The sequence below is a fragment of the Thunnus albacares genome, chromosome 6 (genome assembly GCF_914725855.1).
Source record: "Thunnus albacares chromosome 6, fThuAlb1.1, whole genome shotgun sequence".
In the NCBI taxonomy this organism is placed as follows: Eukaryota; Metazoa; Chordata; class Actinopteri; order Scombriformes; family Scombridae; genus Thunnus; species Thunnus albacares.
The window spans coordinates 33,645,862-33,663,865 of NC_058111.1; the positions used below are offsets into that span (position 1 = coordinate 33,645,862).

General features: G+C 41.8%; 1 protein-coding gene across 1 annotated transcript; it reads right to left on the reverse strand.

Moving 5' to 3' along the window:
* Positions 1 to 486: 486 nt before the first annotated feature.
* On the reverse strand, positions 487 to 9,896 carry lhx1a (LIM homeobox 1a). The gene is made up of 5 exons (XM_044354320.1): positions 8,839 to 9,896; positions 6,769 to 6,992; positions 5,680 to 5,963; positions 3,486 to 3,651; positions 487 to 2,458 (listed from the first exon to the last, which is right to left on the reverse strand). The coding sequence occupies exons 1-5, from the start codon at positions 9,006 to 9,008 to the stop codon at positions 2,079 to 2,081; spliced, it is 1,224 nt and encodes a 407-aa protein (XP_044210255.1). The 5' UTR covers positions 9,009 to 9,896; the 3' UTR covers positions 487 to 2,078.
* Between the last annotated feature and the right edge of the window lie 8,108 nt (positions 9,897 to 18,004).

Below are 18,004 nucleotides of genomic sequence, written 5' to 3' on the forward strand. Positions count from 1 at the left end.
ACAGTTAAAGATTAGCATCACAAAATTCATACAGAAAAGCATGACTATATGTTTCCACCACCCTGCTAAAAGCTTCTGAGTTCTCCTTCTGACTCAATTTTTTTCTTTGTGTGTCTTTTCGTCACTTTCCGCCAACTGCCATTTCAATTTCACTCAGTGTTTTTGAATCCCATTAATCAGAATTAATAAATGTTTACCTGTCACCATGTCTGCAAAGGCCAATTATTTCACACTCCAAGTGAATAGAAAATTAGACGTGTAGACAAAAAGCGTTCATTATGAAATGAGTGACACTGGCCTGATAGCCTAAGTACCTTACAGAGAGCCCTATGATGTACTGCTGCACTGACACTGATACACGTGATACATAATGCACTGTAATGTAAGGATATACTATAAGATAGCTGCTCCAAAGAAAATATGTTAAAAAATTCATAAGTATATTTTCTAGTTTTATTAGAAACACATTTTTGTCAACATGTTGTATTTATACAGTGAATGGTCTAATATGCACTGGAGGTCACATAAGCTTAGGTTTATTGGAACAATAAAAGACATACCATGAGGGCTTGATATTCAAAGAGATGTAGCAGCTACGAGCTGCATATTTGACCATCAATTTTTAATAGTTTGGATTTTTCTCCTTTGAAGACACAAAAATAAAACCTGTCTAAGTATGTTATATTAACAATTTTATGAATGTATCGTCAGCAGACTAAAAAATTAAGAAGTCAGTTACTCCTTTTAACACTTACATTTTGTCTTAACACGTTCTGCAGATGATGGTGCAAAGCACTTTAACAGTATTTGTGCTATTTTTTTTTTTATTTGGCAACTGTCTACTTTGTTTTTATTCTTTTTTTTAACCTTTTTTTGTAAACAACATCTTGTACAAACTAGCACAGTGAACCACAACCCCAGCAAATGTGTTTTTATCTCCATACAATATAAATGAAATCAATACAAAAGTTTGGTTGGTTGCTTGGAACATTTTTATATGGATCGAGAGGTTCTAAAACATGGTTTTCGAGACTTCTGGACTCCTGAATTAAATAGATCACGTAAACAGTTGACTGTTCTAAGTCCCATTTAGAACCCCAGTAGAAGATTTTTAGAAGGTAGACTTCATTTCAACATTTCAAGTTCACTTCCATTTTAAATAAAGGGTTTGCAATCCGTAGAGGGTTTTTACTGTTTGCCTTTTGAAGGCAGCCTTCTTCAGATTTGGTGGAAATTCTGAAACCAAGACAAGAAAAAAGAAAAAAAAAAAAAAAAAAAGAAACAAATAGTCCAGACGGAGGAAAAATTGTCATTTCCTCTGGCCTTCAGAAACATAGTGTCAAAAAGGTTAAGTGTCAATATGGCAGAGCCTTGAGAGGCAAAGAGGTCTGAGGAGCTTCTGAATAAATACAAGGGACACGTCTAGTGCCTCGAACATAGTCTGAACGCCGCTCAGCCTTCCTACAGTGCCAGGTCAGCACACAACCAACCCTCAGCCCCTTTATTCTCTCTCTGTAAAGCTATTGAAGTCTTTGACAGTAGCTAATGATGTTTTTCGTGTTCGGGACATACTATAGGAGATTTCGAAAGGGTTGTTTTTTTACCCCACTGGTGAGTGTTAGGGGGTTTGGTCGCTATGCTAGGCCACTGACAGGAGTCAGCAGGGGTGACAGGGTGCTCCAGGGGCCCAAAGAAAGGGAGGTGAAGGGGGGGGCAGTTCAGCAGTCTTGCCCAGTTTTTTTTTTTTTTTTTTTTTTTTTTTTTTTCTGTAAGTCCAGTTTTGGATTCAGGGTGGGGGCAAATGAAGCAATTGAAACACCCAAACACAATACTGAAGAAAATGTTTTTGAGCATAATTTTTATGCCAGATACGCTTTCCCCACAAAAGATCAACAAATCAAATGGGAAAATAAATAAATAAATATGAAATCACAAAAAAAAATTATGATTCAATGGCATTGCCCTAACCCTGTCAATATCCATGTGCCTGTTCTTGACCCAGCCCCCAACACCACCAAACCTCACCACCCTCTCCGTTACCGAATCTCTCGCCAGTAGAGTCTGCTCTCTCGAAAAAGCTACCACACGGTGCCTTCGTTCATTTCCGAGGGCGGGTGGGACAGGTGGTTGTTGTATCCGCTGCCGTTCAGCGACAGTGAGGTAAAGGGCGGGCTGGGGCCGAACACTTCAGAGGAGATGCTGTGCAGGGGCCCCGGGATGCCAGGCTCCGGGCTGGGAGAGTCCCCCGGGTGGTGGGACATGATATCGGAGAAACGCTGCACTTCGCTGGAGGGGTGGTGGCCAGGCAGGGGGTGGTCCATACCTCCGAGAGGGGTGCCCGTGGGGCCTGAGGAGGGCACGAAGGGGAGATCGACTGGGGTCTGGGCCTGCGACGACGGAGGCCCCTGAGGGAAGAAGTCATAGTTCCCTCCCGGGCCGTAGTACTCGCTTTGATAATCTGCAGATCCAAGAGAAGAAGAAGAAAAAAAAAAAATCAACGTTAGGTCTGAGAACAATGGGTGTGCAGAAATAATTCCGGAGACATTGAGGAATTCATTGAATATACATAGCTTGATTTGTATTAGAGAGGGAGAGAGACCCTCGCCGTGCTACATTAGTCACAGAGCACGTTACACTTAAATCAAAACTGCAATTGGGTGGGGAGAACAACGTGGCCACAAAATTAATTAAAATGGGGGCCATTTCATCAGCGATTCTACCTACTGAGACCATTTTTTTTTCAATTCGGCAGAATATTATTAGACTTTTTTGCTTCAGCAGAAAGGACAAAGGCCCGAGCACAAATGAAATTCTCAGATTCTCAGAAAATTATCAGATATTTCAAAGCAAGGAAGAGTATGGTATCAAATCACTCAGACGTAAACTAAGTTCACTTCAACTTAACTCACTGCTCACTGATTTCCAAAAGGATTTGGATGAGTTGACCCAAACTGAATAGAGCAGTTCAGTTTATTTAAAAAAAATAAAAAAGAACCTCTTTGCTGAATATCAGAACTTGCTTAAGCAAGAGCGGGAAATCACTGCTTTGCATGCATTTGTTTATATAAGTGTTATTTTACTTTTGTGTACTGAATTAACATGATCATCTCTGAGAAAAGAGTCTAGGAAAGGTAAAAAGAAGTGAAAAGGCCTAACAAGGCATCTTGGCATGTTATATAAAGACACCTAAATGAAATGACTCATTTGAAAGATAAAATTGTAGGAAAGTTGTTTCATGAGGCTACAGCAGGAAATTACAGACAAATAAATGAAAACATATGAAACAAATGAGGGAAATATTAAACTAACATGAATAAAAATATGAAACTTCTTATGAGCATTTTGCAAAAGTGCACAAATAAGAAAAAAAAGTGCAGAAAGAGAGAATATGAGCTTAAAATTGGATGTTTCATCATGAAAAAATGAATTAGTGGAAATAAAAAAAAGACACTTGTCTTACAGAAGGAGGTGAATGGTACACATACCTCCGTAGTAAGAGAAGGGCCCGTTGGGGATGAGCTCCCCGGGCTCCAGCCGGTCCACCAGCGTCCTCATCCGCCTAGGGCTCCGGAAAAACGCGTGCCTCCGGGCGCCCAGCGCGCTCAGCTGCTTCATGCGCCTCTCTTTGGAACGACGGTTCTGGAACCAGACCTGGTCACACAAAACACACACACATTTACAGGTCACTTCATGTCACCCGGCAAACGTGCAAAAGGCTGCTGACGCCATTTTGATTGCACATCAATATTCTGAGCGGGAGATGAGAGGAGAGGAGGAGGGGGGGAGAAATAGATGGGATGGGAAAGATGGCTCCATTGGTGTTAAATTTGGGGTGGCGAAAATGTTCTGGGGCATGAGTAAATATGTAAACAAACAAATACAAATTTGGCATGTTGTACTTTTTTTTTTTTTGTATATGCTATTAAACCTCACTGAGTAAATTCACCCCATATAAGAGAAAGTGTAATTAGGTGTCATATTTACCTTGGCACCTGCACCGCTATGGCTTCTTATAAGAGTAAATAACCGCGCTGTCTGTGTGTTGTGCGGCGAGCGTGATGAGCCGGTGCGTTAAATCCGCAAGGCTGTGCGTTGGAGAGGACTGCGCCCCAATTATCGTTACAGGAACGCGAGTCACATCTAACCTCCCTAATGATCTTTTAACCCTCCATTTACTCCGACTGAAGCTACAGCAGCGGGGGCTTAAAATCTCCAATTAATACTTAATAGGAGGGTTGTTACCAATATATTACCGGGCTCTTGGAGGTTATCATTTCCTAATCTATAGGCCGGCCAGCCGTCCTTTAATTACGCTCTTCCCTTTTTCCCTCGTGCTCATACATATTAGATACCCCGGACTTCGCCACTTTCACTTTATCGCCATTAATCTGCTATGCTAAACCTTTTTTTAAAAAAAAGCTTAGCTCTGCCCCGCAGCCTTCTGCACATTATGAAGACAAAAAAAATCTAATTTATTAAAAATAAAAACGCAGAAAAGCTCTATTTTCACGTCATTTTGGGCCTATTCTATTCTTTCTTGTAGAAGGCCTGCTATTATTCCTGAGGTGTAATAACATGTTGTGTCATGAATCGCAGATTTACAATAATTCCTCCAATATTGCTCTTTGTAAATGATACAAGGAAAATAGTCACAAAACCTACATTATTATGAATAATAATAATAATAATAATAATAATAATAATAATAATAATAATAATAATAATAATAATAATAGTGATGATGATGATGATGATGATGATGATGATTGTCAGTGCTCTGTGTTGCTCCTTGTTTAACTTAAGGCGGCCTTGCTGTAATTCAGAGTTCTGAGGAGACAATCTGAAGACCCTTGAAACAGATTTCTGCCTTTCCACTTGGCTGGAAATGCTCACAGCATGGCTAAATGTGGTCGCAAAACGTGATGGCAGCGCTGTGCCAGGACTCCCAGCGCTCCCAGCAGCCCGGCGCCAGTTGGCGACTTTGCCCCGTCGCGCGCGCCAAGAATCAAAAATACCCATATAAATTACCCGTTTCCAAATCAACCTCGTTCAGTCGTCCAATCTTTTGGCTTAATGAAATCAATGTGACCGCGCAGTTTGAAGGGAAGAGGCCTCCTTTAAAGAGGGGTGAAGGATGTGAGAGGAGGGGGGGGGGTGGGGGGTGGGGGTGGATGGGGGGGTGGGTGGGGGGGGAGATGGGGGCGGATGGTGAGGGAGGTGGAGCCTCTCTGATGGGATGAGGCCTGCACGGTCATGGCAGTCTGGCAGCTTGGCAGGGACATTTTTCCATAAAATATAAGCTGTTACATCACACCTTTTAATGGGCGCGTAACACCCTATAAAACAGAAAAGGTGCGGGTCCACCTCCTCAACCTGTGGGTGTCCGCTGCTCTCCATAATATTTCAGAACATCTCAGGCAGAATTGGAGGTTTTGTTTATTTATCACTGAACTGTAGATAAAATACTGTTGCTGGTGAAACCTGTAATTACAATTTTTTGTCAGGGATCACACGGACCACAGTTTGAGAAACACCCACTTCAGCTAATAATGGTTATTTATATCTTGTTCTATTGGTTGTTAATGAATGAATTCATTGTGAAATGAAAAGGAGGAGAACATCCCGGAACCCCCGCCGCATGCAGGACCTTCGGGATGCTTAATGTAGATGCTGCTTTACCTGGATGACCCTCATGTTGAGGCCGGTCTCCTGGGCCAGCTGCTCCCTGATGTGTCTGGTGGGTTTGGGGGTGGCAGCGAACGCCGCCTTCAGCGTCTCCAGCTGTTTGGCCTTGATGGTGGTCCGCGGGCCGCGTCGCTTCCCGCCCAGGTTCTGGTCATCGTTCTCATTATTAACCGTTTCCTTGTCGGACAGGGCGGCTATCTCCGTGTCCTTTAAGACCACGTCGTCCTGTAGCTGGTCTTGAGAGTCCGGTGATAAACTCGGGTCGCTGCATGCCGTTACTGCAGGAATGAAATATGAAAATTAGAATAAGCAGACATATTCTGCAAAAAAAAACAACAAAACAAAAAAACAAGCTGAATTGTTTGAGTGATTTGGTGGAAAAAACTACAGCTGCTACAACCAACAGAACAAAATCCATCCTATTCCCCAAAAAACTCTATTTATCACTGTGGACTGTGTCAGCAGTGATGTAGTGGTCAATTATAGGTGGGTGAACTATGACCTCAAGTCGGTGATGCAAACTACCACCAGCATTTATAACAATAAACTATATTTTCACAAAACCTTTGTCCAATCTTTTCCTCCTTGAAGCATTTTTTTAAATATCATTTTTATACAAATGTACATGATTTGTTAGCCTACACCATGAAGATCCAGGTTATAAAGACGGATATTTTTTTTTTCTTATAATAAAAAGCAGCAAATTTTGATGTGTCTTCTTCTTTACCGCGTTGCTAAAAGATTTAAATATTAAATAAGAATTATAAACAAACAAACGACACTTCAGCACATAGGCTTATATATTACACTCCAAAATGAAGACCATGGTCCTCACTGCTGTCAGAGAAAATAAAAACAGAACAGAAAATATTGTAAATTTGGGATCATTCCATGCGGCAACAAAGGCAATGGAGAGTGTTTTTTTTTGTCCAATTCTACTCCTTGGATGCGTCTAAGCCCTAGTCATGGAAATGATGAAGCCACTGCGGGGCTGAACACATCACATCCATCACAATTTATCCCGCCTCACGCTCACACAAACACACCCACACGATGCACGAAGCGAAGGGCTCCCTCCGTTACCTGAGAGGAGGTTGGTGTCTTTTACACTGCTGTTGTTTAGGTAATCGTCTTTGCAAACGAATTTGTTCTCGTCTATGATGTAGAGCTCCTCGCCGGTGGAGAGCTGCTTATTGCACATCATGCAGGTGAAGCAGTTGAGGTGAAACACTTTGCTCCGGGCCCTCCGGACCAAGTCGTTTGGAGAGATGCCCTGCGAACAACCGCCACACTTAGTGCCGAACCGCCTGCAGGAGGGAGAAGAAGAAGAAGAAGCAAAAAGCTATAGAATGTTTTACACAAATCATTTTTTTTTTGAAGCGTTTAAATAATATCAACATCCAGCCAGGTTGGTAACAAGGCGGGAGTGATGGGGGAAGGAATACACCGTATTTTACAGACAAAGAATAACATTTAAAAAATACTGTTGACTCAAAAAAGCTGCACAAGTCACATTTTAGTGGAAGAAAAAATAAAGAATTAGAAAAAAGGCGCATTTGACATCCAGATATAAAGACACTCTTATTGTCTAAACCCTGTAAAACGCAATTTAGAAACTTTCATCAATATTTCAACATGAATAAATATAAATACAAAGTGGAAAATAAAAAATAATAGTGATAAGTGTTCTCCAGCTACTCAGACACAACCTTTATGTAAAGACTCGCACTTTCAAATAGCGCGTTTAGTAGTTTGTGGAGGTAAACATAAATATCAACACTGAGGTTTTTAGATAAAAAAAATGAAAAGACTGAAATGTAGAATTATCTTTGTGCGTGTGCACGAGCGCGTTTTCTACAAAAGACGCAGTAGAAATATTTTAATAGTAAAATAAAATGTTGCCTATAAGATCAATATTTTATATAATAATAACAAAATATTTAATTTCTCCTGAAGCGATTGCACGACTGTGTTTAGACATATTAAATAAGAGCTGCTGATAGTTTTTTTTTTATTTCTTTTACTGCTTTTAGTTCTATATTTCCAGTCTTTTCCAGACTACATGTAACACGTTTGACACTATGAAAGCCATTAAATATACGGCTTCTCTAACACAGCACACTGCCCTGGAATTATAAATAATAGCCTCTGCCACTGACTTCAACGTTAAACAATGTGTATTGAGTGGTGTGCACCGCTTGTTGACTGCACGTCTGTGATTGCATTGTCTGTGGACTTGATCTTTTCAACTAGTTTACTATTCAAATCCACTTATCACGTCCTCCTCAGTCGGACTGAGCAAACACACCGGGCTGCCTCTCCTCTGGCCGGGGTTTGATCCTGTGCGCTCCCCCGGCACCCTGCACGCTGTAAAAAAAACACCCCAAGTGTGATTTCCTCGATTTCCTAACAAACCGCCCCCCCCCCTCACCACCCTCTCTCTCCCAGCTAAGAGCGAGTGCACACGCGTTTAATGTTGCTGCCCCTCTTTTGTTGTTGTTTTGCATAAGAATCCAAATTAACAAGCTTTTAATTACTCCTCCTAATCAAAGCTTATCGCCTTGCAGTCCTCATTCACGCCTACAGGCACGGACAGTTTGCTTTATTCATTCATTTAGAGAAAAGAAATTAAAAAAAAACAACAACGGAGACTCTGCGTTCATTCTTAATACTTGCTGTCCTGTGTGTGCAGTCACACATTCTTTTAAAAAACTTAGCTTACATGCTTTTTTTTTTTAAAAAAAAAACCTGTATTTATTTTATTTTAACTGCTGGTTTGATAAAGCTAAAGGCGGTCTGAGTTTCTGTGAATTACTTGCAATTATACTGTTGAGTTATAGTTGTTAAATGCATTTTAAAAGTTTCAAATAACATAGAAAAATATATTTTTTAATTTACATTAAATCTGCTGAAGATTAAAAATGCATTTTCTGTCAAATGGGATGTTATGCCTGAAAAATAAATGTTTTCCGTCTACTTCAATGATGCACCATCACCAACAAATTGAAACTTCTTGATATAATTTCTTAAAGGCCTATATTCATCTTTTTTTTTGCAACCCAGCTACTGACATTAAAGCAGATATATTAATAAACAAACAAACAAACAAAAAAACACTAGTGAGGAGTTTGGCTGTCATTTCTCCGAGCTTACCTAAAGAAATCATTTTTGCAGTACAGTCTTCCCTCTCGAGAAAAACATTTCTCTGTCAAATTACATTTGCACTCGCAGCACTGCACGCACTTGACATGCCAGGCTCTGTCCAGCACGTTGAGGAGAAAGCGGTCCAGGATAGGCCTCTCGCAGCCGGCGCAGTGGACCATGGCTTTGGCTGGGCTACGACCCCACAAATAAAGCACACACACACACACACTCACAAACAAAATCAACAGCGCAGGCCGAGCATTGACCGAGTTATCTGCTCTCTCCCTCCCTGATTCGCCTGGAGCTCCCGGGTCAATGTGCGCGGAGAAGCCAGTCGATCAGGTGTCACCACAGATTTCTCCCTGCATGCGTAAAAAGGCTCAGCGTCCAAAAAAAAAAAAAAAAACACACAACAGACAGGAAGGGATGGCGACCGCGTCCTCTGTCACTGGTGGTAAAAACCAAAAAGGGAAAAAATAAATAAATCAGTCCTTTATTGGATCCGGGGCAAAACACGCAATTCGACCAAAAAAATGTAGATTTCAGCACAGGAAGCTTGAGGATCAGCTCAGGCGAGAAGACCGGAGCCAGTTTGGTTGTCCCGGCGCTCTTGGAAGTGACGCATCGGCCGAGAGGAGTGTCGTGTGCCAGTCAGTGCTGGAAGAGGCGTCTAATAAAATGGTTTTAGGGCAGAGCTGTCACACAACAAGACACGCACGCCTATAAATAATTCAGTGCACTCTGACATGGCAGCGTATCCACTGTTCAAAACCCGGCGAGAAACAAAATCACACACCCAAAAGATTTTTTTTTTTTTTTTTTTTTTTTTAAAAAAAGAGCGTTTTCCCCCTCTCTCGCTCTGTCAGATGATCCTTGGATGTTTAGCTTGCGGTGGCGGGTGATGCCGAGATGCGCTGGCGGGTTCCGGTAGTAGTCAGTATATATGCTGGGATGCCCTCAGTCTCCAGTACCGTATGTATGCTGGGATGCGCTGGGTCTCCAGTACACTGTCTTGCTCCTAAAGCTCCAGCCCAGCCTTATTCCCAGCCTCCTGACGTCAGGCCGCGGCCGGACCAATCAGCGCCGCACCATGCCAGCAACCATCAAGCCGCCCCATCATAACCCAGCGAGGGCTCTGCCTGCTATTTATGCCACACACTCAAGACACCAATTGTCAAGAATTTCCCTGCAAACTGTCATATGTTAGTGAATGTGTTTGGAGGAAGCAGCCGCGGCGGAGGGCGAGCAGCGCGGAGGGAGAGAGACGCCGCCACTTTTCAGCTGCTGAGCAAATTGTCTTCTGGGCATGAGGGGGACATGAAGGAGGAATCTGAGCAGGTAGATACAGTGTGGCGTCTGCAGGATAAAAGAAGCTAGAGGCGCATATTGCATGGCGTGCATCCTGTGTAGACTGTTTACCAATGTAAAGTTACTTTGCGCCAGAAAATTGATACACAAGTTGAACATATTTGTTTAGTAATTGGAGAATATTTTTTTTTATAATACTTATATAATCAATAAACTAATTGTAAGTTCAAATATGGAATATTACTTATCTGCTTTGCACTTCACAACACTCAGAGAGTTAAATCTCTGATTTCACAGCAGGTAGCTGCAAAAGTGTGGTGACTGTTGTGGAGATGCTGTTACCGGTAGTTTCCTTTTTCTCCGCGTCCAGTGAAGCACTACAGAGTGTCTCGTGCTTATTTACTTTGATAATGTTTCCTTGCGCCTCGGCAGTAGCACACATTAGTAGTTTTGTCTTTGGTGTGACGGAGAGGCAGCGTGGAAGTGAAAGACAGAAAGGCTCTAAAGTTGACAGCTCAGCCAGTCAGGAGCTTGCGGCCCAGACACCTCGGACGATTCATTAGGGGAGGTCCAATCCACTTCAAGCCCACCTTAAGTAAATAACACCATGGGCCTAACAGCCCGCAGGATTATTAGTCATTTCCCATCAAAGAGATCAGTCAAGTCTTTTGTGTTGGAGCTTTTTTTTTTTTTAGATGATTTACAGGCCCTGAATCCTTTTTCTTTCTTTTGCTCAATGACAATAGATTGTCTAGTCTGGAGGGGGAAAAAAAAGTTTACATGCTGCTTGAACAAATTCGTTTCGTTCCACCATCTAACCAAGATTTACATTTGCCAGGAAACTCGTTTGGAGTAATTAATGTTTGCATTATTTATTGACATAAACTGTTCCATTGTGGCCTGTTAGACAATAGTTTCATAAATATTATTAGTCTACAGAAATAAAATGTTGCGGTTGTCTTTAGTGTTAATAGATACAGGATGAGGCGTTTATTTACTCGACTAAAAATTGAAACAAGCGCAAAAGCTGTGCACTTAACGCACTTTAAAAGCTGAAAAAGCGTCCCAGACACACATATTTATTCTTTAACAGTAGCCCGCCAGCATCTCTTGCATATGGGCTGCTTCTCATGCAAAACGCCCGCAGTCCCAGTCCAGCTGCCTCCCGGCGTCTGGGGAGCGCCCCTTCAACAGGACATGTGTTCCTGGCTTGAAGAAAAGAAGAGATAAGACTTAAAACATACACGTCTCTGTTTAGTTTTCGCCTTACCCAGCCTCCTCAGCCTGCTCTACTTTAGTCCTCTTCTCTTTTTTCCCCTCCTGTTTCACCCACTTTTCTGTTTGTGGAAGGTGCGTCTGAGCGCGTTCTGCTGAGCATCTGGTTAGGTTTCCATCAGAGAGTCAGGGAGAGAGAGGGGTCATTGAGCTCCATGACAACTGGGCGGTCCATACTTCTGTGTAGAGGGGCAATCAGTAATGGAAATATCACGTTTCTTTTAGACCACAAAACCATCACTGTTCTTTCTTCCCCTGCAGAAAAAACCTGAAAACAAACCCAGAAATCCTGCAGTCTGCAGGCCTCGCGCTCCCCACCACCACCACCACACAAACTTGTAAATGCAGCATGTAAACAACAAAAGTTGTTGTTATTTCCATGTGTAGAAGATGCCTTGATAGTCTGTCAGTGGGGATAATCTCTGCCTGATTTAAACCAGAGAGGGGAAAAGCCAGCTCACGGAGGCAGATTAATCCACGAATAGAAGGAAATCAAAATATAGGCTATAGGCTTAAAAATATCTCAACTCCCCTCCAGGCAGAGACACTATTAAATGCAAAAAAATGGTTTTAACCTTACCACTGTAATCCCTTACTAGCAATAGATTTTATTCTCACTCATATTTTCATTCTGATGCAGGCTGAAGTTGTAAATTGGAATTTGTGGTGCAACGTCTTTGCTCAAGTTGAAGAAAACAAAACTTGTTTTTTTATCCTTTTTTTTTTGTCCCGCTTTAATCTCAGAATGACTGGAGGTAGATTTGATGGCAGAAGGCCTTTCAGCAGGGCCTGTTGAGGAAATAAAAATCAAAGTGAGAACTGTAGCTGAAAATGAAAATCTAAATGGTCAAAGTCACTTTATTTGATTGATCTCTTATTGGTTTCCACTGTAAAAGGGTTAGGGTTATTAGCTTTTTTTTAATTCTATACATTTCCTTTATTTCCTCAAAAGTGTTCACGTGGACACCACAGGCCCTGCTGTACAGTAAAGAAAGAGGATTTTCTTGTATCAGGACCATAGTGTTGTAAAGCAGCCCAGGAGATTTGGGGTTTATGAAGTGCAGACAAGTGAACTGGTACACTGCGAGATAATTAATCTGAGATAATGGATGAGGCTGTGAAGATGCATGCAATCATTAATTCTAATCATGACACGTTTATTTGTCTCCCCTTTCTCCTCCAGGCTCAGTTTAGAGACACAATGTCACCACAACAATGTATGGGGGGCACGGCTAGAGGAAGAAGACTTTGGAATAAAGACTCAGTGCTGAATCAAGCAGGTGATTAGATGTGCTGGGGAGAAAAAAATGTGTTTAAAATATGTGAAAGCGATATTTAAAGCAATTTTTTTTCTTCTACGCCTAGTTTTTTTCTCCCCCGTGGTGGCCAGGCTGTGAAAGCCGGGGCTGTGTGACCTTAAACCCGGGCTAGTGAGGCCGGGCAGGCTGCCGGGGGGACACACCGTGACTCCGGTAATACAGAGAGAAATATCACCCCCGACTGGAGCTTTGATCAACTGAGTGTACAGGGGAGGAGGAGGAGGGGGTGTGGAGGTGGAGAGGTGGGGTACCGGTCCGCTGCTCTGCTCTGGCTGTTTCAGCCTCTCTGCAGGTTTTTTTTTTTCTTTTTACAAAGGAATATTGCAAACAGGCGCTGGCATTCATAATTCATAATAAGGCGCATTGATCATTCTGGCTTATGAATGCGTTTATTTTAGAAATAAACAGCCTCATTTCTGTCAAACTGGCTCAGTTAATATCATTTTTTAAAAAAAATAATTTTTCATCTGTATTCCTACTTGGAAAACTTCACCACGTGGAATGAGAAAAATAATTTGAAGGCAAAATGTGCATTTTTTTTTTTTTTAAAAGGAGAAAATTAGAAGCCGAAATAAGACAGAAATTATTTGATTTCAGTCAGTTGCACTTATTTTAAGTTGCTTTCGACAAACATGTCAATGTGCCAAATTAATAAAATTGCTTGAAATCACATAGATATTTTTTAAAACGAAAAACTCATTTTCTTCTTCTGAAGAATAATATATTATTTTTGCCAGTAACGAAAACCAGCAACAGAACGCACGTGCATCATCTGAAAGTTACAAAATAAGCTTTAAAAAAAATGTTTTATTTTTGGGGCAACACGCTCACTCACAGAAAGCTGTTTGAACAATGAGTTAACAGTGCTGTCCATTAACATTTATGACATAATATGTCAACTCTTGTCTTGGTTGCTCAAACTGCATGGAGCGCGCGCGCATCTGACGCAAACTTTACTGCTATAAAGTGAGAGTGTGTTTGTAGGGGAAGGGGTGTTGGAGGAGAAGGGAGGGAGGTTGCGGTGCCCTGCCCTGTCCCTGCCCTGCCCAGTCTGTCAATCATTCTTCTCCGCATTATCACGCACTCCCAGAACCGAAATCCGACCCTCCTTCCCTCCCTTCCCTCCCTCCCTCTTCTATCCATCCTTCTGTCCGTTCATCCATCCCGGCGCGCGGTGCTCACGCAGCAGAAAAGGCCCTGCATGGCTGACAGATTTTGGGGGGGAAATTCAGAGTCTGTAATGGTATAACCCACATGATTGGGGAGGCTGCAGCAGCCAACGCAAAGCCACGCAGAGTCCCACAATCGACTGGCTGAGCTGTGTCCTCCCCTCCCACCACCTCTTCTTCCTCCTCCTCCTCCTCCTCCTCCTCCTCCTCCTGTGGATCAGCAGCCAAACATATGCCGATGTGAACTCAACGTGGATTATTGAGCCAACAGCAACTCTACGCAAACATTTTCCAGACTTTCCAACTCCGGTCCCGGCCTGCGCTGAGAGAAATCCAATGGGATTTATAGATCATCTCCCTACAGCTGTCCCTTCTCAGTCAGTCAACCCCCCACTCCACACACACACACACACACACACACACACACACACACACACACACACACACACACACACACTAGCCGATATTCAGAGGGCTGTCATGATCTCCGACCACCAGAACCATCCAACAGCTACAACCAACACCGTCCTCTCTGTCTGTGTGTTTTCTCAAGGAGATCATATGATTCAGTGAATTGGGGGGCCCGGGGGGTCCAAAACAGTTGTGAGTCACGAGACTCCGAGGTCACCATCAGCATCACCACAACACCGCAGCCACCACCACTAGAGTCCCTGCCACTCCTCTAGGGGGCGAATTCAATCCGGGTAAAGAGAGGGCTTAGCCTATGATATACTGCCATTATTATTGCTAATATTGTATTATATCATTAACTATAATTTATTGCTGGCGTTATGTCAGGCTAAAGCTTTAGGAGACAATATGGTCACTCCCCATTCCCAGTCAAATCTTTATGATATATATATATATATATATATAAAATATATTTTAATTTTGAAAAATGTTAAAAATAACCTCAGCTCACGAGGAAGCAAATCAATACACAGATAAATAAATAGTCAATATCTTTTTGGTTATCGTTTCTCTCCCTGCTATAAAATCCATCTGTGACCGTATTTAAACCATAGATGTCCGCAGCTAAAACCTATTAAAATTATATTTATAGAAATAGAGAACACAGGTTTCAAGATTTGCACTATTAAATCAATAGCACAAATGACAAAAACTGCATTATTTCCATCAGATCAGCTGGAGAGACTACTAACTGAGCCATGTGGAATTCCTCAAAAGAGACCTACACCTTCACTGTGAATCCAAACTCAAAAAAAGAAAGAAAGAGTTTTTTTTTCTTATATGAAAATGCTCCAAACAGAGAAATGAACATACATAAAGGCGCAGGGGAAGCAGCCTCTACTAAAGCAGTTCTCCTAGTTTAGATTAATGGTACTCCGCGCTTATTCTGCAGTCGGGGGTGAAAGGGCTAGGATCACTAATGATTATAATATAATGTGTGGCGATAACCACTCCCTTTGAGATATTATCGCCCGCTGGCCAATGCTCAGGGGACGGGCTTGCATGGCTGCAGAGCGGCAGATAGCTGCTGCTGCTGCTGCTGCAGCGACCGCAGCGGATTTCTGCGCTCTGAAAGAAAAAGCCCGCAAGCATGGAGCGAGGGAGAGCTGGCCGCTGCTGATACCTGCATTAAAATATACAGCAGAGCAGACTGGCCCATGAATGCTGCTTAACAATATACACACACACTTTCAAAAAAATAATATATTAGAGAGACGTTTATGTTTTTTTGTGAAAATATGGGCACATGTTTATTTAGGAACTACCTTACATCTATTTTTCATCTTATTGTGATGAATCAAACTAGAGAAAAAAATTTTGTTCTTTTTAAAAGCAACAATTTGAAGTGACTTCATTACATTTTACTGCTTTCTGAAACGGTTTTGGAACACTAAAGAGGCCCTGCGGAAAAGCATGTTGAAGAGTTATTTGAACCCAGACGAAAATGGCCTTAAAGGGTTATAGAGTAGCAGAATCTGAATCATACAAAAAAACCCCTCATAATTCCTAAATAAAACAAGAACAATCAAAGACAGATAGAACAGATACTACAATTAATAGAGATGTAGGAGTCATAGAATATGATTTAATGCTGCTAAAATTCAAAATTCTACTATTTCATGAATCTTTTTGTTGCAATCAAGTGCCGAAGAAGAACAGAAGCTCCTCAAATGATTTATGCTCTGGTTAATGATTTTATTCAAATTCTCTTATTAGAAAAAAAGTAAAAATATACCTGAAAGACAATCAGAGAATTCAAGCATTTCAGCCTCTTTGAAAAGTATTTTGATGTTAAAATAAATGGACTGCTTGTGTAAATTTAGACTATTTTTATACACATATTGCATTACACTTTTAGAGGAGAACTAAATAACCTTTGGCCTACCTGTATCTTATCACCTTCTCATTTCTTTAATGTGAAATAAAGTCTTAGATGCAGCTGTAGGCCTGTACAATAAGAGCAACATCAAAGGAAAATATATTAGAATCTACCTCATCAAGACCCACAGGCCTGTACAGTAAATGTTGTGAAATCACAGATGTCTACATATACATGAAAAATGTCTCACGTTCCGGAGAAAAGAAAAGAAAAAACACTATAATCAAACAAGGATAAAGAAGCCTCTGATTCCCCTGATGTGAACAGGCGCGGACAACTTTTCCAAAGCCGATTAGGTTGGAAATCCCTGCATAATTATCGATATTCACTGATCAATAACAAACAGCCCAGTCCTCAACGACATGCCTGCGTAAAAATAAAATTATCTGACAGAGGGAAGCAGAGGAGGAGGAGGAGGAAGAAGAAGAAGAGGAAGAAGTGTAGTGAGTGATGCTGCTGTGCTGGATGCATCGCAGCCAATCCCGCACTATCCATCTTCATTGGGCTTTTGTGTGCGCAAAAAGCAAAGGCGCGCATAACGTAAAGCCCGCATCAAAGCCGCGGCTTTATTTTTATATCCAATAGATCAGCAGGCAGACAAAGCTTTATTTTCGCCAGGAGAGAGATATTTTACCTCTGCCTTACGGTTTTATGTTAGAGAGGTGTCAGCCGGGGGAAATGGATGGCTAATGCATAGGCAAAGCGCTGTTCGCCTTGGCATGCTGCACGTCAGAGGGGGGCTGCAGGGAAGAGCAGGGGGGGGATTTAGGGCCCCTGGGGGCCCAACACGGGGGTCTGAGCACTGGTGGTGGTGGCGGTGGTGGTGGTGGGGGGGGGGGGGGGGGGGGGGGGTAGAAGTGTCCGCCCCCCACTCATACTCATGCTCATAACACAGTTGAACACATAAGCACACAGTCAAACATACACCTCAGTTAGACTAATACATGAGCTTTACAGTATTGGCCTTTTATTAAGAATTCAGTCTGTATAGACCTCCAACCACCCACCACCTTCTCATCCCTCCAAATATATATATATATTTAATATTATTATATATATATACAAGTCATACTGATTAAAATAAGTGTCAATAGGAATGTGCCAGACTGAAAGGTTACACAAGACAACCAGCATATGAGGTATTTAAACAAGGTGACCCCCAGAAAAGAAGAAGAAAATACAAATTAAATCCAGTAACAGTCACAAAATGAATTTTCCAGAATACAAATGTGCAGAACATCAACGTCTTTATTAAACCAAACTCAAGATTCACTTATTAGCTTTTCTGGAGCTTTCAACCAGTGATGATAACCTACTAAGATTCATGTTGTCATCATCAACTGGAAGCCTAGAAAAATGCTAGTAAGTACATCTGTCTCATAATGCATTAGAACCCATAAGCACACAATCGAAGACACACACCTCAGTTAGACAATGCATGAGTTTGCTGGCATTGACCTTTTGTTAAAATACAGGGCCTGTCCCGGACTTTATGAGGCCCTAAGAAGAGCCCCCATCCCGCTATTCACCCACCCCTTCTCAAAGTTCTTTTATATTATTCTAAGTCATATCGGAAGGTAAAGTGGCATAAAACATGTGATATGTTGAAAAGAAATGCCATATAACCAGCATGTGAGGCATTTAAAACCAGGTAATCCCCATCCCCAAAAACAGACAATCCCCTGAGTCCAACAGTTATAAGATGAATCTTGCAGTAAATAAATGTGCAGAGCATAAACCATCTTTACAGTTAC